Below are 25,390 nucleotides of genomic sequence, written 5' to 3'. Positions count from 1 at the left end.
CCTGCGCTTTCCCACTCATCGCAGGCTCAATGCGGCTTACATAGTAACAAGAGAATATCAATTCAAGATTAAATCAACAACGAACGTGATTTCCTTCCCTTGCCTCCAGGCTATTCTTCTATCTCTTACCCTCTAACTCATCTCCTATTGACTCTTTCATCATCACGTTAACCCCACGTCCACCCTCATTCAGCCTCCTCAGAGTCCTCTCCCCTTCCTCTCATACCCCCTTCCCATACTCCCATCCCTTTTCAATGCCTTTCATCCCCTTTCCTCTCTTCCAGGTCATTCACATTATGTCTCAGTCTTTCCCCACACTTCATCCTCTTTCTCCCTCCAATTTCACACTCTCACTCATTTCCTAGTCCATCAACACACCCCTACTCAAACCTACCAATTGCCAAGTCCTCCCTATCCCCTCAGAATTCCTTCTCCATCTCTCCCATCCATAATTCACTGCTCTTCCCCCCCTCCAAAAAATTCTCCCACACAATCACCAAGTCCCATCCATCTTCTGCTCTGTTCCCCTACCCCTATCCACGCCTGAGACCCATTCATCTTGTACTGTTTCCAGGGTTTCTGGTAAATTTGATATTTCTTCTCTCTCCATGTCCACCATCAATCTCTCTGTGTCCTGTCTTAATCTCCCCTCTGAGTCCCTGTCCCTATCCCTCTCCCAAGTTCCACATCTGTCCTCTTTGTCCTCATATCCCTGTGTCCAGCATCACCCTGTCCCTCCTTATGTTCAGCCTCTCCCTCTTTCTTCCTGTTCTTCTGCACCTCCCATGCCTATATCAGTATCACTCTCTCCCTGCCCATCCCCCCAGTCCAATATCTCTCTCTTTATCTCTCCTTCCATCTTTGGGCTCATTGTCTCTCCCACCCTCTCCCATCATCCATTCTTTCTCTTTTCCCTCTGCTCTAGCCTTTTTACAGAACTATGCCCCCCCCCCCCCCCCCACCAGTGAACAGCCAGACACTGCCAGAAACCTACACTTCAGTTACAGGCCAGACTTCCTTGATCTTAATTGGAGTGATGACATAAGGAGTCCACCCGATTTCCTAAGCTGTGCCCCTCCAATCAAGAAAACCTACTCCTCTCAGGTCTACCTCCTTCCACCCCATGATCTCCTCTGGGACTTACCCAGGGGTGAGCATTATTGGGGAATTGGGTCCTGGTGGTAGTAATCCTCCTTTGCTGCTGGCCTGGTCAGTGCCTGACTCCAAAGTGGCACTGATGACCTCTAGTGGTAGTATTGTGATACTACTGTTAGGGGGTCATTCTTCCATATACAGACATTTACTCTATATTTGGAAGGATGACCCCAGCAGTAGTATGAAAAGGCAAATTCTAGGTGTCATCAGCACCATTTTGAATCAGGCACCAACCCGGGTGGCATCAAAGGATGATCACTGCCACCCGGAGTGCCTAGTGGTTAGGGTGGTTGACTTTGATCCTGGGGAACTGAGGAACTGAGTTCGATTCCCACTTCAGGCACAGGCAGCTCCTTGTGACTCTGGGCAAGTCACTTAACCCTCCATTGCCCCATGTAAGCCACATTGAGCCTGCTATGAGTGGGAAAGCGCGGGGTACAAATGTAATAAAAATAAATAAACCAATGTTGACTCCTTGGTAACTCCCAGGGGGATCAGGAGTGGAGAAGGATAGCCCTGAACAAGGTGGGTTTTTTTAATCAGAAGGGTAGGGCTTAGTGAGGGGGATGGGCTCCTTGTGCTGGGGTCTCAATTCAGGGGTGCAGATCCTGTCATCAGGGTGGCAGATTCTGGGGTTGTAGGGGTATTGATTGGGAGGTCACTATTCTATTGAGGACTGGAGCTAGTGTTGGAAGATGTTAGGAAGGTGTTGGGGAAAGGATTTTGGGTTAGTTATTGGGTTTGTGTAAGGGGAGTGTCAAGAGCATTTTGAGGGGCTGGGTTGTTGGAGATATCTGCATATTGTGATCGGGAGAGAGGGGCAGGATTCAGTTCTAGGGGGTATATTGGACGGTGTCGGGAGTGTTTTGGGGAGATGGGGGAAGGGATGAAGGCGTGGAGGGAGAGTGTTTCTCACCAGACAGTTTTAATTATTTATTGTTGGCCCTGTACTTCATTACATACAGTGGCAGGTAGTGTGGTGCTCCTGCACTATCTTCAACTATAAGTAATGCAGTGCCATAGGTAGTAGTGTAGTAAGCATCTGCTCTATATGGTAAATTCAGGGCAGATGCTAGACATACCCCCTGTATATACCACATTGAATTTGCATTTACTGTACATTCATTTTTGAGTTAAACATGCTGTAAAGGGCCCCTAACAATAGTGATAGTTGGGAAGCAATGTAGAATCAGGTTAAACAACCAATTCAAACTGTGCTCTTAATTACAGAAAAACAGCATCCTTTAAGCTCACACAGTAGATGGATTTTGGTTTGTTTGTTTTTTGCTTCAGATCATCTTTGAAGTACAGAAGAGCACCTCCAATAAATGAGCGTTCTCCTTTGCATGCAGTTCAGTAGATGTCAGGCATGCACTTTGGTTAAGTCTTTATGGGGGCAATCTAAGTTTCAAAAGGAAGCTACCTACAGAGTTTTTCTTTGAAAATTCAGAGTTAATTTGGGACATGTATGTACTGGGCCTTTTCTGACTTGGATCCTGCCCCTTTTTCTCCCCTTCTAAAAGTACCTGCACTGTTTCCCACTGCATGTTCTTTTGGTCCCTGGCAGTTTTCAGTCTGTGACTTGACATGAGTAACTGCTCGACTACCTGGGCGAATGTGTTTGAAAATTGTCTTCTGTATGTAAAGTCACTGTCCCAAGTGCCTGAAGCTAGACTAATGCATACAGCGATACTTCTGCACAGTATCAATTATAATACAGTAGCAAATGACAAAGTTGCATTGTTCCTTTCTATTTGCAGAGTGAATACATGCAGTGATGTCCATACTTTCTAGGCTGAAACAGAAGCAATTAGGCAATAAAAATACAACAGCAGTATTAGCCACTTCCTCCCAACCCAGGTTCAAAGCAGGATCAGATCTGCAAATATGCAATGTATTTTAATTTGCCTGGGAAGTTAGTCAGCTTTGACTTGGTTCTAATCTGATTTTTCTAACTTGCATGGTACTTAAATTAGTTGCAATTAATGTGAATATTTGTAGATTTGAAAAGTACTTCAACCTTGAGCAAACACAGATTGTAGTCATGCTGAAAATGACTCACATGCATGCAAAATGATTTGCAGACTGATCTGACTTGACTCCTAGTTCAGATGCATTTTGGATAAAGCGAGCAAGAAGGGAAAAAGTGAGAAAAAAAAGCAAAAGAAGAGTGAGAAAGAAACAGAGGAAAGAAAAAAGACAGAAATGACAGGAATACAGCACTTATCAAGATTCACTGTAAAGAGGATCATATAGGCATTGTAAAGCCTGGTTTACAGGCTTTGGACTTCATCCTTTCTTCTATGGCATAAATGGTCTTCCTCTTTCAGTCCTGGATGAGGCAATATTTTAGATGCTCTCTGAATAGTTTCTTTCAGTTCCTGTCTGCATGCAATATAGAGCGACACCCCCTGTTTGGTGTCAGCTATGACTATCACCTTCCACAACTTCCTTTATCAGCCTGACCCTCTTGTTGGGCTTCCCCCCCCAGGAATGCTAAACAGCATGTCAGGGCTTGGTGGAGAAGAAGTTCCTGCTTTTCAATGCTGAAACAAATGTTGGGGTAGCAGTGTCCCTGCACTTCTTGCTACTTTTGATGCCACACAGCTTGTTGCCTGTGATGCCACATCCATTGATTGAGGATGATCACTCTCTGATCCAATCTGATCCTTCAAATATCTTCCCCCACCTCCTTGGACTCCTTGAGAACCCCTGAGATGTACCCAGAGGCCATCAGCTGGTTGGACAAGTTGGGAGCAGTCCCCCTTCACTCCCTTGCCATTGGATCCTGGGTTGGGAGGACTGGAGCTAGTGTTGGAAGATGTTAGGAAGGTGTTGGGGAAAGGATTTTGGGTTAGTTATTGGGTTTGTGTAAGGGGAGTGTCAAGAGCATTTTGAGGGGCTGGGTTGTTGGAGATATCTGCATATTGTGATCGGGAGAGAGGGGCAGGATTCAGTTCTAGGGGGTATATTGGACGGTGTCGGGAGTGTTTTGGGGAGATGGGGGAAGGGATGAAGGCGTGGAGGGAGAGTGTTTCTCACCAGACAGTTTTAATTATTTATTGTTGGCCCTGTACTTCATTACATACAGTGGCAGGTAGTGTGGTGCTCCTGCACTATCTTCAACTATAAGTAATGCAGTGCCATAGGTAGTAGTGTAGTAAGCATCTGCTCTATATGGTAAATTCAGGGCAGATGCTAGACATACCCCCTGTATATACCACATTGAATTTGCATTTACTGTACATTCATTTTTGAGTTAAACATGCTGTAAAGGGCCCCTAACAATAGTGATAGTTGGGAAGCAATGTAGAATCAGGTTAAACAACCAATTCAAACTGTGCTCTTAATTACAGAAAAACAGCATCCTTTAAGCTCACACAGTAGATGGATTTTGGTTTGTTTGTTTTTTGCTTCAGATCATCTTTGAAGTACAGAAGAGCACCTCCAATAAATGAGCGTTCTCCTTTGCATGCAGTTCAGTAGATGTCAGGCATGCACTTTGGTTAAGTCTTTATGGGGGCAATCTAAGTTTCAAAAGGAAGCTACCTACAGAGTTTTTCTTTGAAAATTCAGAGTTAATTTGGGACATGTATGTACTGGGCCTTTTCTGACTTGGATCCTGCCCCTTTTTCTCCCCTTCTAAAAGTACCTGCACTGTTTCCCACTGCATGTTCTTTTGGTCCCTGGCAGTTTTCAGTCTGTGACTTGACATGAGTAACTGCTCGACTACCTGGGCGAATGTGTTTGAAAATTGTCTTCTGTATGTAAAGTCACTGTCCCAAGTGCCTGAAGCTAGACTAATGCATACAGCGATACTTCTGCACAGTATCAATTATAATACAGTAGCAAATGACAAAGTTGCATTGTTCCTTTCTATTTGCAGAGTGAATACATGCAGTGATGTCCATACTTTCTAGGCTGAAACAGAAGCAATTAGGCAATAAAAATACAACAGCAGTATTAGCCACTTCCTCCCAACCCAGGTTCAAAGCAGGATCAGATCTGCAAATATGCAATGTATTTTAATTTGCCTGGGAAGTTAGTCAGCTTTGACTTGGTTCTAATCTGATTTTTCTAACTTGCATGGTACTTAAATTAGTTGCAATTAATGTGAATATTTGTAGATTTGAAAAGTACTTCAACCTTGAGCAAACACAGATTGTAGTCATGCTGAAAATGACTCACATGCATGCAAAATGATTTGCAGACTGATCTGACTTGACTCCTAGTTCAGATGCATTTTGGATAAAGCGAGCAAGAAGGGAAAAAGTGAGAAAAAAAAGCAAAAGAAGAGTGAGAAAGAAACAGAGGAAAGAAAAAAGACAGAAATGACAGGAATACAGCACTTATCAAGATTCACTGTAAAGAGGATCATATAGGCATTGTAAAGCCTGGTTTACAGGCTTTGGACTTCATCCTTTCTTCTATGGCATAAATGGTCTTCCTCTTTCAGTCCTGGATGAGGCAATATTTTAGATGCTCTCTGAATAGTTTCTTTCAGTTCCTGTCTGCATGCAATATAGAGCGACACCCCCTGTTTGGTGTCAGCTATGACTATCACCTTCCACAACTTCCTTTATCAGCCTGACCCTCTTGTTGGGCTTCCCCCCCCCAGGAATGCTAAACAGCATGTCAGGGCTTGGTGGAGAAGAAGTTCCTGCTTTTCAATGCTGAAACAAATGTTGGGGTAGCAGTGTCCCTGCACTTCTTGCTACTTTTGATGCCACACAGCTTGTTGCCTGTGATGCCACATCCATTGATTGAGGATGATCACTCTCTGATCCAATCTGATCCTTCAAATATCTTCCCCCACCTCCTTGGACTCCTTGAGAACCCCTGAGATGTACCCAGAGGCCATCAGCTGGTTGGACAAGTTGGGAGCAGTCCCCCTTCACTCCCTTGCCATTGGATCCTGGCATCAAACTGCTGCCTGTTGACCCCTGGCAGTAGTCTTGTAGTACTACTGCTAGGGGTCAGCCTTCCATATAAGGCTCTTCCCTTTAATAAGAAAAGCCTCAGTTACATTTACTGATTGAAACATAAATATTTAAATGCTAAAAACATCTGAAAATATCTAAGTGCCCTTTGCCATGAAACAAATCCACTTTGTGGATAAGATTAGCAGGATGAAAAAGAAAAACATTCACAGATGTCCATACTTTCCAGCCTGAAATGTAAGCATTAAAAATACAAAAGCAAGATTGACCATTTTCTCACAACCCAGATTTAGTGCAGGTTGGGAGACTTAATTAGGTCATGAGAAGGAACTTACCTTTCTTAGGTATTAGAATTAATTATGACCAGAGAATAAAAGCTAGAGAGAAAAATAAAAACAAAAATAAAAACTGAAAAAAAAGGGAAAGAAAAGAAAAGGAAGGAAACAGTATTGAGAATTAGACCGCAGCTACACAGAAAAACAAGAACCACTTGTTCAATGAAATGAGGAAACATGCAAGGCATTGTTTGCTAATGTCATTTACAGAGGAAATAAAAAAAGTTTTACTTAAGAACTATTCAGCTAATGTAATATAAAATAAGCAGCAATGTCAACAAAATGGCAAGTTGTAAAAGAGTTATAATACAAACAGTTGTACAAAGCTGAGGTCATTGTAGACAAGATGCATTGAGTGCAAGAGATTTTGAGGCTCTTTTACTAAGCTGCACTAGAGGGCTTAGTGCATCCTTATGCAGATCTTTTCCATGCTGTAAGCCCATTTCCAGTGTGGCTATAAATTTGGCCTTTTTCTATTATATTATAACGTATAACCATTTTTAAAAAATTAATGCGGGAGCACTTACCGCCTCCTATTTAGGAGTTACTAAGGACTCTCGCATTATGGATGCACTAACCAGTCAGCACAGCAGTAATATCAGCATGCTAGCTGATTAGCACATCCACACCTATTCCCTGCCCCCGACACGCCCCATCCCAAAAAAATATACAAAATTATAAACTGTGTGGTTAGCAAAACTAATGCAGAATGCTTTAGCAAGTCCTATGTCAGGCCATTTTTACTGTATTAGGCAAAGTTAGCACCTAACACAGCTTAGTAAAAGGGCCCCTTAAGCAAACACAATCCACTGTTCAACACAAATTATAGCAAATGCTGGAAACATAAATAAAATAGTGACTGACATCATATAAATATTTTACTTCACTTTCTCCGTAGTAATTGAAGTATATGGAAAGATATATGATCCATGTATCTGCTAAATGCAAAATAACTGAACCAATTTAAATAAAGATTATCCCCACGATATTTAACCTGCCAGAAGATGGCTGCTAAACGATTAAATAACATATCAGGGGGAAAGGGAAATGATATACTGCCTTTCTGAGGTTTTTGCAACTACATTCAAAGTGGTTTACATATATTCAGGTACTTATTTTGTAACAGGGGTAATGGAGGGCTAAGTGATTTGGCCAGAGTCACAAGGAGCTGCACTGGGAACTGAACTCAGTTCCCCAGGATCAAAGTCCACTGCACTAACCACTAGGCTACTCCTCCACTCAACAGCCATTCCACTCCACTCAGCAATATCAGCATCTAACCTCTGATATTGAGCGGGAGATAGCTGGTTATCTCACGCTGAGCATCTGCGGTTAGCAGCTTGCACCTAACTGGCTATACAGCGCGACATAGCCGGTTAGGTGTGGATATTCAGCATTTAGGGGCCCTTTTACAGAGCGGTAGTAAGCCCAACGTGGGCTTACCTCTCACTCTTCCGGGACTACCACTGGCCCAACGCGGCCGCCGGCTGCAGTTCCTCCCTGAGAGCACCATTTCCGGGGGAAAACCCCCTGGAAATGGCTTGCATGGCGGTTATCCGGTGGTAATCTGGCATCGCCATACGCTGCCCGATTACTGCCGGGTTAGCGCGGGAGCCCTTATCGCCAACTCAGTGGGTGGCGGTAAGGGCTCCCTGTTGCATGACCTGTCGCATGCCTGAGGTCTATTTACCCGCTGCTGTATAAAGGGCCCTGGTGCGTGGGAAAAACGGCCCCCGCCACTAATGCAAGGCCCTTTTTCCTGGTGTTTACATGGCGGTAATTGGACAGATAATTGGGATAGCATGGGAGCCCTTACCACAGCCTCAATGGGTGGCAGTAAGTGCTCCAGCACCCCCCGATATGGCCGCACGACCATTCCTTTAAAAAACCCCAGCCTTTTACCCACTGCAATAAAAGGGGGCCTTGGCGCACATAAAAAACACGTATTGATGGCAGTGCAGGTCCCCTTTTGCTGCAGCTTAGTAAAAGGACCCCTAAATAACCATATAGTGTTGCTGAAAATCATGGCAGTATCTGGTTAGTGTCAGGGTGGTCCGGGGTGGAGTCTGGGTGAAGCTTGGATTTACAAAGTACAGTTTTCAAACCTCAAACTAGGTAAATGCCTAGATAAAGTTAGCACAGCAAACAAGCTGTCCTATTTTTATCCAGCCAATTATCCAGGCACTAGTCTGAATATCAGCCAGCATGTCATATCTTCCGGCAGCTGGCCAAGACACGGGTATTTTATGCTGGTGCCCTGATTAGGCCTGTCATTGAATATGAATAGTTAAGCTCTGGAACTCATTGCCGGAGGATGTGGCTACAGTGGTTAGCATACCTTGGTTTAAAAAATGTTTGTACAAGTTCTTGGAGAAAAAGTCCATTGTCTGCTATTGAGACAGATATGGGAGAAGTCATTGCTTGCCCTGGGATTGGTAGCATGGAATGTTGCTACTATTTGGGTTTCTGTCAGGTACTTGTGACCTGGATTAGCCACTGTTGGAAGCAGGATTCTGGGCTAGATGGACCACTGGTCTGACCCAGTATGGCTATGCTTATATTCTTATGTAAGTCGAATTCTGCCTATGATGGTAGCACCTTGCTGACTGCTGCAGACTGAATATCAGTCTGATTGATTTTCTGTAATTCGGTGGTACACTGCTCAAATGTGATTTTTTGTTGTTGTTGTTGAGTAGTATATCAAGTAAATAAATAAAATCCATTTTTTTCCTTTCCAAGATCTTCCAGTTTACCCAGCACATTCAGGGAAACCCCACACTGCCCATTAAGGGCCCTGTTTACTAAGTATGCTATAGGCATGCCACCATTTTAATGTGTGCTAATTTTAGCATGTGCTAAAAACGCTAGCGCACCTTAGTAAACAGGACCCTAAATTTGAACTAGATGTAGTTCATCTTAATGTCATTAGTTTGTATGAGTACTTCTATCTAACCTTAAGAGCACAATTAATAAGGATCAGCTTTCTTTTTCTACCCATAACAAAGAATTTGTTGAGGAAAGCCATAAGTTAAGAATAAAATTATTAATTTATTTTAAGCAATTTATAACTCACTCATTTAACACAGTTATTGGAGGTGTTAAAAAAGGGAAATAATCTCTCCATAAAATTAGAAAATATTCATTAATTACCTTTTCCTCCAGTTCTTTTATTTGTCTTTTCTGACCTTCAATTCTTTCTTCTAGCTCCTTTATTCGCTGAGGAATATAAAAACATACATTAACAAAACAACCGATCTTGTTCATTCAAAAAAATGGAATGAGTAATATTTTTCCTCTAAAAAGTTAAATATAGAGGGCATTGTTTAGACATGGAGACTGATTTACAATGAAAGATATCCAAGAATGTATGAAGTGCCAAAAGTTGCTACTCTTTTTTTTTTTTTTCAAACACTCTTTATTAACATTTTCAGAAAAGAATAACATTAACAAAACTAGTGAACAAAGCACAAGGGTGGGATATTAGCGTCTAATACATTCATACATTTTCATCAACTTGTAGCGCTATAGAAATGCTAAATAGTAGTAAATAGTAGTAGTAATGGGGACCACATTTTTAGAACTGCAAAGTGTCTAGTATGTATTACGTGAACTAGCTAATTCAAATTTATAAGAGAGACAAACTGTATGCCACCGTAAGTTATTTTGAATATTACTGCAATGTTTTCAATGGGTGTCTACTACTTTAAGAGCTAGTGCTAATTGCAAATCCAAGAGTTTAATACAGTCGATGGAGAGAGGTGTGGAGAAAGCACTACTCGTCCAGAGAACTATAGATGGTGAAAGATCAACTGTAAGATGGACAATATCCTTAATGGTGTCCCACACTGACTTTCAAAAAGATTTCAGTTTTGTACATGAATATATCATATGTATCATAGTACCAGGCTCTGCATTGCAATGCCAACAGTATTCAGTTGGTAAATGTCCAATATGAAATAATTTTCTTGGTGTCCATAGAGATTGATGGTTAATAAAAATGCCTTCAGTACACTGCCAACACGCCCCCGTGAACTTTGGTCATCCCGCAACGGAAAGCAGTTGAGGATGCAAAAAATCGGCTTTCAATTATGCCGATTTGGGCGACCTTAGGAGAAGGATGCCTATCTCCCGATTTGTGTTGGAAGATGGGCGTCCTTCCCTTTCGAAAATAAGCTAGTAACATACAAAGTAACATAGTAGATGATGGCAGAAAAAGACCTGCACGGTCCATCCAGTCTGCCCATCAAGATAAACTCATATGTGCTACTTTTTGTGTATACCTTACCTTGATTTGTATCTGTCATTTTCAGGGCACAGACTGTATAAGTCTGCCCAGCCCTATCCCTGCCTCCCAACCACCGGTTCTGGCACAGACCGTATAAGTCTGCCAAGCAATATCCTTGCCTCCCAACCACCAGCCCCGCCTCCCACCACCGGCTCTGCCACCTAATCTCCGCTAAGCTTCTGAGGATCCATTCCCTCAGAACAGGATTCCTTTATGTTTATCCCACACATGTTTGAATTCCGTTACCGTTTTCCTCTCCACCATCTCCAGCGGGAGAGCATTCCAAGCATCCACCACTCTCTCCGTGAAAAAATACTTCCTGACATTTTTCTTGAGTCTGCTCCCCTTCAATCTTGTATCTAGTTTTACCACCTTCCCATCTCCGGAAAAGGTTCGTTTGTGGATTAATACCTTTCAGCTATTTGAACGTCTGTATCATATCACCCCTGTTTCTCCTTTCCTCCAGGGTATACATGTTCAGGTCAGCAAGTCTCTCCTCATACGTCTTGTAACGCAAATCCCGTACCATTCTCGTAGCTTTTAGTAGATAGTATTATATCTATATTTAAGTTTTAACGGGCTATTATAAATCTGAGGGTCATTAGTTGAAGCATGTTGACTTTCTAACTGCTTGATCTGGGTCTCCAATTTGTCTTTGAGTTTAGAAGTTTGTTTACATTTCTTGGCTATATATTAAATTATAAACCCTCTTTAAGTAGCTTTCATTGCATCCCATTTTGTAACATTAGAAACTGCTGAGAGATCATTAAAAAGGAAAAATTCTATAACAAATATAAAGTTTCATTTATAAAATCTTGATCTAGTAATGATCCAGGTGCAATTGTAAAAGATGTTGAATAAATTTTACACAGAATCTGATGGGGTCTCTGGCTTCACATATTCAGGTAGGCCAACAATCTAAATATTACTCTTCTTGCTGCCATTAGCTAGATCTTCATAGTCCAGTTGTAGATGGTAAATGGCCTTATTGTGTTTATCCACCATCAGGGACCTCTCTTCAAGCGCAGCTGTATGCAAGTCCAGTAGACTAAATGTTTGAAAAAGCATAGGTCTTTTTATAGAACTAATGTTGGACTGGAGCAGTTCTTTAATCTCTGCAAGTTCCTCCATTGGCGAGGCAGGGAGAAGCAATCCCGTGGGATCTTTCATGCTTGGGGTCTTTTGCGGAGATGGAGGATCCAGTTTTGATTGTTTAGCTGATTGTATAGTAGAGAATTTATTGCAACTTGATAGATGCCATCAGAAAAGCATGCAAATACGAGTAGGGAATGAATATATATTGGCCATGTTTCCCATTATCCTTATTGCTATTCCATATCTAATCCTCTCCATCTTCCTACACCTACCTCCTAACGCTCATTTCCTTCTGCAACTAATTCCTCCTTTGTTCAATTTACTTATCCATTAACCCCATTAATATTACGTTTAACACAAATTGTATATTCTTCTTATGGCTTGTAATTTTTTATATTGTTACTATGTAAGCCGCATTGAGCCTGCCATGTGTGGGAAAGCGCGGGGTACAAATGTAATAAATAAATATAGTATTGCATGCAATGAAATTTAGGCCTTGCGGGAGCTGACAAAAACACATCCGTTCACATGCTCTGCTAAACAGTGCTCATAAAAGTCACTATTCTTATCGTGGGTCAATTTTTAAACATTCTATCAATGGATCCACAATCTTATTTGAAAATGAAAATCCCTATGGAATATGAATATCCTGAAAACCTGACTCTCTGGGGAGACCCCAGGACAGATCTGGGTACATAAATACTTTGTTGTTGTTAGAAATATATAATTTACACATCTACATGCAAATATTGGTATGGACCATTACAGCTGCCCCCCCCCCCCCCCCCCCACACCTGACCACAGCAGGTGGGTAGTGTGTGCTAATCTCAAAATTACCACAGGATGCCTGAGCATGCCCTGTGCTAAGGCATTTTTTGTTGCAGTAAGCATGCATTAGTGCTTACCACAGCTTTGTAAAAGTGCCTTTAAATCCTAATGTTTTACCTGCTGTGCATGCTGGATAAGATCCATTCTTTCTCTCAGTATCTGGGCATCCCTCTCTCGAAGCTCACTCATGACCTGACGTTTCCACTGCTCCACAGCATTCTTCAACTTCTCTTTCTCATCTTCTGACAGAATTTCAGACATTTTGGCTCCAGCTTCCTGCTGTAGGGCATCATACAGCATGGATTCTAGTTCCAGAATGTGCTGTGAGATGCAAACAATTTAATTAGTTTGGGACATGCCTGTTTCTATAATACCAGAGTCCGCAACAAACAGGAAAAACACCTCTAAGGAAAGCAGAAAAGTAGAGAGTGCAAACACTAGCTTCAACGCAGGAAGTGTTGATCAAATCACCTTTTTTGCACCAAACAGAGACCCGACACAGGGCCATGTTTCGGCGGAAAGAACCACCTACCTCAGGAGTCAAGAATTGCATTGCTGGTGAGATAAGGACATTTTCAGTGCCTGTAGTGATTTTATCCTTGATTGATTACATGTTAGCATTTTTGGATCTGGGTATCTCCATTATATGTAATCAATCAAAGATAACATCACCACAGGAACTGAAAATGTCCTTGCCCTAATTTGTAGCAGCATTTATAAAAATGCCTCCTTAATGCGTGGTTTACCTTGTAGCTAATTTACTGCAAAGTCTCTTAAAGTGGATTTACACTAGCAGTTACTGCACTTTAAACCGCCCAGTATTTGCCACAGTTTAGTAAAAGGGCCTCTAAATCATCTTAGATAAATTCCCACTGATATCCAGCCAGCATTGAGTGGTGTAGTGACCACCTGACGCTGGTGCTCAGACTGGATATTCAATGTCAACCTATATCTGGCAACTGGCATTGTTTATCCGGTTTCACTTTTGACTGCAACAACTTAGCCAGTTAAGCTGATATTCAGCACTAACCGGTTAAGGGCCCCTTTTACCAAGCTGCGGCAAAAGGGGGCCGGCACTGGTGTTGGCATGTGTTTTACATGTGCGCCAAGGCCCCTTGTACCGCAGCTGGTAAAAGGGAAGTCTCGCCTTCCTGCAGGAAATGGCCATGCAGCAAGTAAAGCATTGCCGCAAGGCCATTTCGGGGGGAGCCCTTACCGCCACCCACTGAGGTGGCGGTAAGGGCTCCCATGTTAACCCGGTGGTAACCAGGTACACTCTGGAGCTACAAAAATAAATTTTTGTAGCACCGGAAATGACAGCACGCTGGAGGTGGAAAGTACTGCCAGGCTGCTGTGGTAGCCTGGCAGTACTTCCTGTATAGCGAGTGGTAAGCCCGCATTGGGCTTACTGTTGCTTATAAAAGGAGCCCTACATGCTTAACACTTAAAGATAGTCCTTATATTTATGCAGCCTATTTTAACTACTAAAGATAGCCAGTTTGGTGCTGAATATCCATGCCTAACTGACTATGTTGCACGATATAGCCGGTTAGCTGCTAACTGCAAATATTCAATGGAGATAAGTTATATACCGCTGAATATCCACGGTTAGGCGCTAAAATGCTATTTAACTGTCCAGAAGCTGTTCCTGTCCGGTTAAATAGTTTTGAATAACGACCAGTTTATTTTTACCTTGTGAGCTTGGTCTAAAGACTGCCTCCTGTAGTCAAGTTCATCATCCAGATAGCTCTTCTGTTTACTGAATGATTCCTAAAGATATAATGGAATATGTTAATCCTCCTATATCAAAAACTAGCCATGCATGTAGTAGCTAAGCTAGCCTTTTGTGAGATCACTCCTACCTTTTCATTCTCAAGGTCTAACATCTTTTGTTGCAGGGCAGATTCTGTCACCTCAATTTGCTGTAACCACTAGATGGAAAAAAAACCCCAAAAACAAAGTTTAGGACTAACAGTGTTAAGTCCTAAATCTTTTATTATCAGTCACTATTTATTAAAAATTATTTATTTGTTTATTGGGATTTATGGAGAGACTCAACCAAGGTGATGCTACATGCTTAATGATGGGGTTTTTTTTAGAGTTCAACATTTTTATTGATGACAACAGCATAATGTACATCCAAGAACCAGCAGATACAATAATGCCAACAGCAAAACACACAAAATAAAAAACAATGACAAGATCTGTCAACAACCGTTTTAACAACTTTCTCCCTCCCCTCCGATCTACCCCCAACCCTGTAATATATCTTTAATGGGTGACATATTCTGCCTAGAATGACTGTTTAGCTGTTTGTTAAAGAACAATATGTTCAGCTGATTAAGTTGCTCTTTCTTTTTGAACTGAACACATTCTTAAAAAGATAGGGAAAGGGAAATGATATATACTGCCTTTCTGTGGTATTTTGCAACTACATTCAAAGCTGTTTACATATATACAGGTACTTATTTTGTACCTGGGGCAATGGAGAGTTAAGTGACTTGCCCACAGTCACAAGGAGCTACAGTGGCAATTGAACTCAGTTCCCCAGGATCAAAGTCCACTGCACTAACCACTAGGCTACTCCTCCATTCCAGCAAGAACTGTACTTCTACTAATAATGCATCCAGATTATATCGACATTATGTATTGGAAACCCTAGAAACCCCTCTACCAGCAAGAAAAACATATTAGGGTCTCTTATCAAGCCGCTAGTGGCTTTGGTGCGGTAATGCCGACAAAGCCCATTCACTTTGAATGGGCTCCATTGTCACTGCCGTGCCGGAACTGCTATCGTGGCTTGATAAAAGAGGCCCTTAATTGGAAGGGCTTTTAATTCACAGTAACTCTTGGCGCAGAGCTCATAAAACAGTTTATGTGACATGTTAACAGCATATTCTAACTACTGCGTTGAACACCAACTGCTGAATTTCATGTTAGGAGGTTGAGAAAGAAGAAGAAGTGTGACATGTGCTTAACATATGTTTCATTAATGTGTTTTAACTGCTAAAGCTGCACATAATACAAAAATTTTAATCACACCTCCACTTCTTTCTGTGTTAGTGGCCACAGCGTTAGAGCTGGATTCAGTAAATGGCGCTTAAAATTCAGTGCTGAACAAAATTGGAACTGAACAGTATTCTACAATGGGCGTTCTGGGATGGGTGGCCTTTTTAGAATAGTGCTGGGAACTGCGCTTGACTTTGGGCACGAGGAGTTACACCAAATGAAACCAGGTTTTAATCCTGGCATGCAAGTTGGGTGCAGCTCTGCACTGTTCTATAACACTATGCACATTTTAAGGTGCCCCTAACCTGTCCATGCCCCTCCCATCATTATGCCTCTGTTTTTCAGATCCACACCAAAACACTTAGGCACTACTTTATAAATAGGTAAGTAAGTTACTCCTGCCGGAATTCTATGCAACTGAAGAGTGCAGAATTTGTACAGAATTCTGCAGCAGCACAGACAAACAAATCGGAGAAAATTTTTCTTCACCCAACGCATAATTAAACTCTGGAATTCGTTGCCGGAGAACGTGGTGAAGGCGGTTAGCTTGGCAGAGTTTAAAAAGGGGTTAGACGGTTTCCTAAAGGACAAGTCCATAAACCGCTACTAAACGGACTTGGGAAAAATCCACAATTCCAGGAATAACATGTATAGAATGTTTGTACATTTGGGAAGCTTGCCAGGTGCCCTTGGCCTGGATTGGCCGCTGTCGTGGACAGGATGCTGGGCTCGATGGACCCTTGGTCTTTTCCCAGTGTGGCATTACTTATGAATTCTGCATTTCTCCACTGAATCTGTGCTCTGAGGATGGCTGGCAACCCCGCTGCCCACGAGCCTCGGTGGACCCTCACCAGCCCACAGCAAAGGTAGGCTGGCTGACTGGCTGGCTCCTTTGCTGCTTTCCTGGAACTGCCTGAGTGCACCCTGGAAGTCTAGTGACCTCTTCAGTGGCAGGAAAGAGCCCCGCCTTCACCCCATAGGGCTATGGTAGTGGTGTACAGTTGTGGGGAGTGGGTCTTTGGGGGGGTTGGGGGGCTCAGCAGCATACAAGGTAAGGGAGCTATGCACCTGGGAGCAATTTCTGAAGTCCACTGCCGTCCACTGCAGTGCCCCCTAGGGTGCACAGTTGGTGTCCTAGCTTGGGTCTCTTGGTACCATAGTACCAATGAAAATCACAGTATTGTTTTTGATTACTGTGATATCAGGTGTGTTTATGTTCCAAATGTCCGTCCATTTGAATTCAAAAGTCCCATAAAAATTTGGGACTTTTGAATTCAAATGGTATAACCACATGTAGAAATAGTCATAGAAAATTTTTCTATGACTATTTCTACATGTGGTTATACCAGTATTTGGTGACTCTGAAGTCAAACTTTCTTGCACAAGCTCTAATGGATCATTAGGGCTACCCTATCATGATGTTGTTTGTAGACCAAGCACTTTTGCTACATACCGTACATTAAACAAGTGGTCAATGGTTTCACTATATAATAGAAAAAGGCCAATTTTAGGGCTGCGCTAGAAATGGGCTTAGCAAGCAGGAAAGACCCACGTAAGGGTGCGCTAAGCCCATTTATAGTGCAACTTAGTAAAAGGGCCCCTTCTTGTCTTTTTTACCTTATTTTACTGTGTTTTATTTTAATAACTGTGTCTTATTTGTTTGTTTTGTTATTTTATCTGTTACCCCGTTCATTTGCATTGACATTCATTTTTCTGGAGTGCTAAATGTCATATTTTGGCACATTCATATTTTGGTACATGCAGGTGGTCACGGGGGGATATGCATTGATCAGGAGGTAGGATTTTTTGGTGTCCCCTGGTGTTTCTCTGCTATTATCATTCTTGTTTTTTGGTTAAAACTGTTGTGCTATTTTACATAAGAACATAAACTTTGCCATACTGGGACAGACTGAAGGTCCACCAAGCCCACTATCCTGTTAGCAACAGTAGCCATCCAGGTCAGTAGAACCTGGTAAGATCCCAAAAGAGTAAAACAGATCTTATGCTGCTTATCCTAGAAATAAGCAGTAAATTTTCCCAAGTCCATCTTTATAATGGCTTATGGACTTTTCTTTTAGGAAATTATTCAAACCTTTTTAAAACCCTGCTAAGCTAACTGCTTTTACCACATTCTCTGGCAATGAATTCCAGAGTTTAATTACATGTTGAGTGAAGAAATATTTTCTCTGATTTGTTCCAAATTTACTAATTAGTAGCTTCATTGTGTGCCCCCCAGTCCCAGTATTCCTCAAAAGAGTAAACAAGAGACCCACCCCACCCATTCCACCCTATCCAGCATCCTATAGATCTCCATCACATCCCCTCTAGCCATCTCCTCCCTAAGCTGAAGAGCTCCAGCCACCCCAGCCCCTCTTCATATGGAAGTTGTCCCTTCCTTTTTGTGTCTTGTGTTGTGTTGATTTGTCTTGAGTTTAGGCCAATTTTAAATTTTAATGTAAACTGCCTTGATGCGTATTAGTTAAGTGAATGGCAGTATATTAAGGGCCCTATTTACTAAGCCGTGCTAGAGGTGCATTAGCAATTTTAGCGCATGCTAAGCATTAGCACACGCTGTGTAGATGCCCGTAATATTCCTATGGGCATCTACATGGTTAACGCATGCTAAGTTTTAGTACGTGATAAAAACACTAGCGCACTTTAGTAAACAGGGCCCTAAATTTTTCAAATAAATAAATTCTATTCTGTACTAATGTCAGAGTCTGTAGATAAATTTATAGTATTTTTTAAATGCTTTTTACCTTTTCAGCCAAAGTCAGAACTGTCCTTGCTTGTATGACAACCACTTGTTCCTCATTAGTCAAGTTCTGATCCAAAGCAAAATAAAACAAGAGAAAGCATTAGATAGCTCCGGATAACATCCTTCTGCTACTAAAACCTGTAAATATGTAACCTAGATTTGCAGACACTCTGTCTTCTAGAAATCAATGATTTTTGCTATACAAATTAAACAAAATCTTGCAGAGGTTAATGGTAACTATAAGACATACATGAACAGCAAACACATTTGACATTCAGGAAAAACACAAACCAGGACTAAATCAAGTATAGGTTTAACAAGAAACTGTAAATGTAGCAAGTACGTGCACCTAGAAAACTTTCAATTATTCAAGAGATGTTTCAGGATTGTGGTGAAGCAAATTAAATATTAAAAGCTTTGGAATTATTTTAATTCCTCAGCAGTGTTTGTGCCAGTGAATCAATGTCCCTCCCATTATCAGAAGTGTATTCTTGAGGTCATATTACTATTGTTCAAGGAAAGGCACCACATCTAATTAATATTTCCAACTTTTGGACATCTTAAAATTCATCTTATTTTAGTGTCAAGCAATTAAGGGGCTGATTTTCAAAACAAAAAATGACCAAGAAAAGTCATAAGGTGGCTGAAGGAGATTTTTCTCTCAAAAATGTCCAAGTTGTGATTTTCAATACTCTGATTTTAGATGTTTTGCTCCACAGTTTGTCCAAATTTCAAGGGGGCATGATGGGGGCATATTTTGGGTGGGACCTGGCTGGGACATGGATGGCCCCAAAAGATAGATATTTTTCTGCAATAATGGAAGAAAATAAAAACATCTAGGGACCAAATTAAGACATTTTTGGCTAGACCTGTTTCAATCACAACTAAGGGGGTTGTTTAATAAAGCTTAGCTCGAATTATCTGCAGCAGGGACCATAGGAATAAAATGGGCTCTGCTGCAGATAACTCGAGCTAAGCTTTAGTAAACAAGGGGTTAAGTGACCAAAAGGTGCCCTAAATTACCATCTAGAGTATTTTCAAAGAACTTAGACTTACAAAGTTCCGTGGAGGGGCATAATCGAAAGCGAACGCCCATCTCCATGGGCGTCTATGTCCAGAAACGGGTACGTGAAGAGGCGGGACAGACCATATTTTCGAAAAAAATGGACGTCCATCTTTTTTTTCGATAATACGGTTTGTGCCGGCCAAATGCACCGGATTTGTGCAGATTTGAGCTGGGCGGTATCGTTTTTCAGCGATAATGGAAACCGAAGGTGCCCAGCTCAAAAACGACCAAATCCAAGGCATTGGGTCGTGGGAGGGGTCAGGATTCGTATTGCACTGGTCCCCCTTACATGCCAGGACACCAACCGAGCACCCTAGGGGGCACTTGTAAAACGTAAAAAACAAAAGTAAAATACCTCCCAAGTCCATAGCTCCCTTCCTTTGGGTGCTGAGCTCCTCAAATCCCCCCCAAAACCCACTGCCCACAACTCTAAACCATTACCATAGCCCTAAGGGGTGAAGGGGGGCACCTACATGTGGGTACAGTGGGTTTGGGGGGCGGTCTGGAGGGCTTCCATTTACCACCACAAGTCGAACAGGTAGGGGGCAGTGGGCCTGGGCCCACCTGGGTGAAGTCCACGGCATCCACTAAAACTGTTCCAGGGACCTGCATACTGCTGTCATGGAGCTGGGTATGACATTTGAGGCTGCCATACAGGCTGGAAAAAAAGGGGTAGTGACCACTGGGGGAGTCCAGGGAGGTCATCCCCGATTCCCTCCGGTGGTCATCTGGGCAGTTGGGGCACTTTTTTGGGACTTGTTTGTGAAAAAAAAGGGTAAAAAAAAAGTGACCAAAATCGTGGTAAAACCGCCTTTCTTTTTTCGATTATCGGCCGAAGGCGCCCATCTCTCCTCGGCTGATAACCACGCCCCAGTCCCGCCTTTACCACGCCTCCGACACCCCCACACCAACTTTGGTCATTCCTGCGACAGAGTGCAGTTGAAGACGCCCCAAATCGGCTTTCGATTATACCGATTTGGTCACCCACGGGAGAAAGACGCTCATCTCCCAATTTGGGTCGAAATATGGGCGTCTTTCTCTTTGTAAGTCTAAGTACTTTGAAAATTAGCCCTCAAATGACCACTGGTGGGATTAAGGCATAACCCCTTTACTCCCACAGTGTTCACTGACTCCCTTCCACCCCAGAGATGTGACAATGACAGTACATATCAGGCAGTAAGATCAGCTTCACATATGATGGCCATTCCTGTTAGAGCAGCAAGCAAGTCCCATGAGTAGCCTAGTGGTTGGTGCAGTAGACTGTAGAGAAGGGGACCCAGGCCCATATCCCACTCTTAACTGTTACACTTGTGGTGGAAAGTGTGAGCCATTCAACATAAACTAAATACCTACTGTGCCTACATATAGGTGACACCTGCAAGCTTGAGAGCTATTGTAGTGGTGTACAGTGAGGTATAGTAGGTGTTTTCTTCTGCTAGAGGGCTCACCATACAATATAAGGGGGTCATGATGAGATGTATACCTGAGATCTTTTAGTAAAGAGGCCCTTAATGTTTCAGAAAACTTTTGAAGACTTAGCTTTTTCAGAGTTCCTATGGGCAGCTGTGAATAAGCTGCTCAGCATTTATAACATTGCAATACTTTTCAATCTGAATGTTATGCATTATGTTTTACTGATTTGTTTGTTATTTTATTGCTTTTATATTTTAATTCTGTGTTTGGTTAGGTGCTTTTGTGTACTTGATTATTTGTATTTTGTTTATTTTATTAATTCTGTGAACCGGTTTGATACATTTTTGTGTAATGCGGTATATCATCAAGTCAATAAATCAAATCAAAACATCCAGAATCGGACTTAGACGTTTCATCGAAAATGCCCCTCCATATATCTATCTAGGGTAATACGGGGTTCCGCCGCTCCCCCAAACGGACTTCCAATGGTGCCGGCACCTATTTTTCACACAATCTGTCACATTTAAAATATGTTCCGTCACCATTGGCAGTCCACTCTCTGCTCCCCTCTGCACCCTCAACCTGGCTATGCTACTGACCATTAGCACTATTCCATAAGGGCACACATATTATAATGCATAATTTAAAGGCGCATCTATGTAGGTGGAGCATGGGTAGGATATAGGTGTGGCTGCCAGTTATGCTTATAACTTACAGTATACTGTATGTTTCACATGCCTTTGCCATAATTAAGAGTCCACAATTACACCAGGTTATGGCTGGTGTAACTGTGGGCATCAAAATTTTAACTACCCTTGCTGAGTTATGCTAATATTCTATAATGGAATTTGGGTGTCCAGATGCCATTATAGAATAGGTTCTCACTGCATAGCATCAGAGCACCTAAAAAAAGGCACCCGCTCATAGAATTCCTCTATTGTACATTTTGTAATCAGATATTGATATTGGTCAGTATAATGCAATTTCTGTATTAGGTATGAAGGTTAAAATATCATGTGCCCATTCAGTAGAAACAGACAACACATCAACCAGTATCTTGTCCTGATAAATTGATATAGGTGCACATTTCTCTGAAGTGGATGCTATTTCTATCCAACTACAGCATTTAAGCCCTCATTTACTAAGCTGTGCAGGTTTTGCAGCTAGCACATAGTAAGAGACAACATTAATATATGGTACCTGCAAAAGCCCTGCCTTAAGTACTGGGGGCATTCCCAACATTTTGAGAAAGATAGCCGCGGTATGTCCTGATATGGGATTTAAGATCAACTGTATCTAATCTACTGGTTAACTTATTTTAGTTGTAGCTACCTCACACCTTTTTCAGTAGTAATTCAAGGGTGTTACATTCAGATACACTAGGAGGGGCATTTTCGATATGACGTCTAAGTTTGATTTCAGACGTTTTGAAAAAACGTCCAAAATCTGAATAGAAAAGAAAGTCATTTTCAAAAAAGAAAAATGTCTCTCTCTCTTTTTTTTTTGAAAATCCTGTTTCAAACAAAGTTTTGTGCTTTGGATGTTTTGTTTTTTGGTCCATTAACCCCCCCCCCCCCCCAAAAAAAAACAATTAATTGCAAAACGTGGAGGGGCATAATCGAATAGGGTGCCCAAGTTTTCATGACGGCATCCTCGCAGGATGGCCCCGTGAAGGGGCAGGGAAACCCATATTATCGAAACAAGATGGACGCCCAAATCTCAACATTTAAATCAACCTTAGAGATGGTCGTCCCCGTTTTTTGACCATAATGGTCGCAAGAAAAAATGGACCACGTAAAGTCGGCCAAGTGCTCGTCAGGGACACCCTTCTTTTTTCCATTATCGGCCGAGGACACCCATCTGTTAATCATGCCCCAGTTCCACCTTAGCTATGGTGCCGACATGCCCCCGTGAACTTTGGTCATCCCCGTGATGGAAAGCATTTGAAAACGATGGGCGACCCTGAGAGAAGGACTTCCGATTTGTGTCGGAAGATGGGTGCCCTTCTCTTTCGAAAATAAGCCTGATAGAGATTCATGCCATTGGGATGTAAGAGGAGCCAGAATTTTTAGTAGACTGGTCCCCCAAACATCCCAGGACAGCACCCTAGAGGGCACTTCTTGTGTACTCATAAAAATGATCTCAGGTACACATCTCACCTTTGCTCCCTTATCTTGTCCCCTGAACCCTCCAAAAACAACCCAAAACCCACTGTCTCACACTGTACATCACTACAATAGCCCTTATGGGTGAAGGATGCACCTATATGTGGGTACAGTAGGGTTTTGGTGACCTTGGGAGGGAGGTCACAGTTTACACCACAAGTGTGACAGGTAGAGGGAAATATGGACCTGGGTCCCCCATTATATTACTCCAGGGACCTGCATACTGCTCTTATAGACCTGAATGTAACATCTGCAGCTGTCATACAGGATGGTAAGTCATATTTTATTCACTTTTTTTAGGGGTGGTAGGGGGGTCAGTGACCACTGGGGTGGTATTGGGAGGTTATCCCAGATTCCCTCCAGTGGCCATCTGTTCATTGAAGGTAACTTTTTGTGCCTTATTCATTCTGAAAACAGGTCTAGACCAAAACATCTTGGTTTCAGTCCTGGATGTTTTTGTTCTGTTCCATTATGGCTGTTAGGCACGCTCTAATCCCGCCTTTGAAATGCCCTGACACACTCCCTTGTGGTTTAAATCCAATTCTGACAGACTTCATAGAAAAACATCTAAAAATAGGTTTTGAAAATACTGATTTGGACTTTTTTGTGAGAAAAACGTCCAAATGCTGCTTTATGCCACTTTTTCAACTTTTTTCTCTTTTGAAATTGAGCCCCTAGGTATTTCCCTGTCCCTGGAGGACTTACAATCAGAGGGTTAATTGACTTGCAGTGAGATTTGAACTGAGCCTCCCTGGTTCTGAGTCCTGTGCTCTAACCATTTTACAAAAAGCTCACTGGATGCACAACTTTTGTAAAATACACATAAAAGGGGTAAGGAATAGAAAAAAATAAGTATATTTGGTGACACAGGAGCTGCCATTTTGCAATACACACAAAGAAAGAGTGGCATCATTCAGGGTTTGGAATGTACTTATGGAAATCTTTTTCTGTTTCTTTATGGTTTATTTTGCCCTATGTTCTGATTTTCAGACTCTTTTGATTCATTTCTAAGACTGTTACTTATACATTTGTGCAGAGTTAAACATGTAAATGACTTTTTTTTGTTACACAAACACACTTCTAAAATCACTTCCATAATGTGTCATAGATGAAGTAAAGTGGACAAGTCACTTCACCCTCTAGTTTCTCAGGTATAATTTAGGGCTAGATTCTCTAGAGCATGCTGCCATAAAAATGCAAGCTACTGCCACTAACACGCATTATTAATAAAGGGGCTCTGCAGTAAATAATGCACGTTGGCATACTTTCAAGTGATACACTGTAGAAAATCTAGTCCTTAACTTGTATGTTTCTTAAGCAGGAAAACAAATTGTGCACTTGATCATAGCTTGCCTTGAACTCAAATTTAGAAAAGGAAAGCACCTAAATTCAAATCCTATTCAAAAAGAATAAAAAATGTTTGAGAGCTTTCCTATAATCTGCACTTCATTATAAAATTAACAAATGGACAAACAGTAACAAAAAAACACACTATTTAGAAAAGGAACATACACTTACGGCGTTATCCCCTAAAATATCCAACTTTTTCATCAGATCTGCTACTATAACATCCTAAAATAAAGGAAAAAATACATAGAATGAAGCTTTAAATTAGGAACTTTTTCAAAATATAACAAATATGTCAGCCTTACTGTATTAGGATTGGTAGTATAACAAGGCTGGAATCTCTCACTATGATGGAGGACTTGGGGTAGAACTTGATAGTCAAATTCAATGAGACTAACAGATGGCAGTGACATCCTTTAAGACAGACAAAGTATTCCCCAGATTCTATATAGTGTGAACTAGTTACGTGCGCAAATTCGGTCATATTCTGGATTTGCACGTGCAACTTAATTAGTTTAACAAGCCAATCAGCATTGATAATTGCCAATTAACAATTATTGACACTAATTGGCATTAATTAGAATTTACTTGCACAAGTGTCTAAGTGTATTCTGTACAGTAATGCACGTAAATTCTAAGGCACCTAGTTGAAAAGGGAGTGTGGCCATGGGTGTGGAATGGGTGTGTCATGGATGTTTCTAAAAACTATGCATCTTATAGAATACACCCTGTCCACGCCTAATTTAGGTGTTGGCATTTACACCGTTTTACTTGACGTAACTGCCCAGAACTAAATTTAGTCATGCAGACAGGAGCTAGGCGTATTCTACAAACTACACCTAAATTTAGGCATGGTTTATAGAACATGTCTAGGTGTATATTTTTGATGCCAATGTTTTAGGTGTGATATATGGAATCTAGCCCTATATGTATAAATTAGGCACATTTCAGCAGCACTGCATGCATAGTGCACCACTGAAATTACGCACCTAAT

General features: G+C 41.7%; 1 protein-coding gene across 9 annotated transcripts in view; it reads right to left on the bottom strand.

Annotated features, from left to right (window-relative positions):
* JAKMIP3 (Janus kinase and microtubule interacting protein 3) overlaps nt 1–25,390 on the bottom strand; it is a 215,414-nt gene that overhangs the window by 3,105 nt on the left and 186,919 nt on the right. For 3 of the 9 annotated variants that reach the window (XM_030202974.1, XM_030202975.1, XM_030202977.1), the window contains exons 16-21: nt 24,562–24,621; nt 18,407–18,472; nt 14,501–14,569; nt 14,331–14,408; nt 12,756–12,959; nt 9,581–9,646 (exon numbers count right to left, since the gene is read on the bottom strand). In XM_030202974.1, coding sequence (XP_030058834.1) covers nt 9,581–9,646; nt 12,756–12,959; nt 14,331–14,408; nt 14,501–14,569; nt 18,407–18,472; nt 24,562–24,621 — 543 coding nt within the window. Of the gene's footprint in view, nt 1–6,430; nt 6,504–9,580; nt 9,647–12,755; nt 12,960–14,330; nt 14,409–14,500; nt 14,570–18,406; nt 18,473–24,561; nt 24,622–25,390 lie in introns of all 9 variants that reach the window. The other 6 variants (XM_030202979.1, XM_030202982.1, XM_030202981.1 and 3 more) reach the window with 3 other exon arrangements.

Source organism: Microcaecilia unicolor, chromosome 5 (assembly GCF_901765095.1).
Source record: "Microcaecilia unicolor chromosome 5, aMicUni1.1, whole genome shotgun sequence".
Taxonomy (NCBI): Eukaryota; Metazoa; Chordata; class Amphibia; order Gymnophiona; family Siphonopidae; genus Microcaecilia; species Microcaecilia unicolor.
This window is presented reverse-complemented; position numbering and strand designations above follow the sequence as displayed.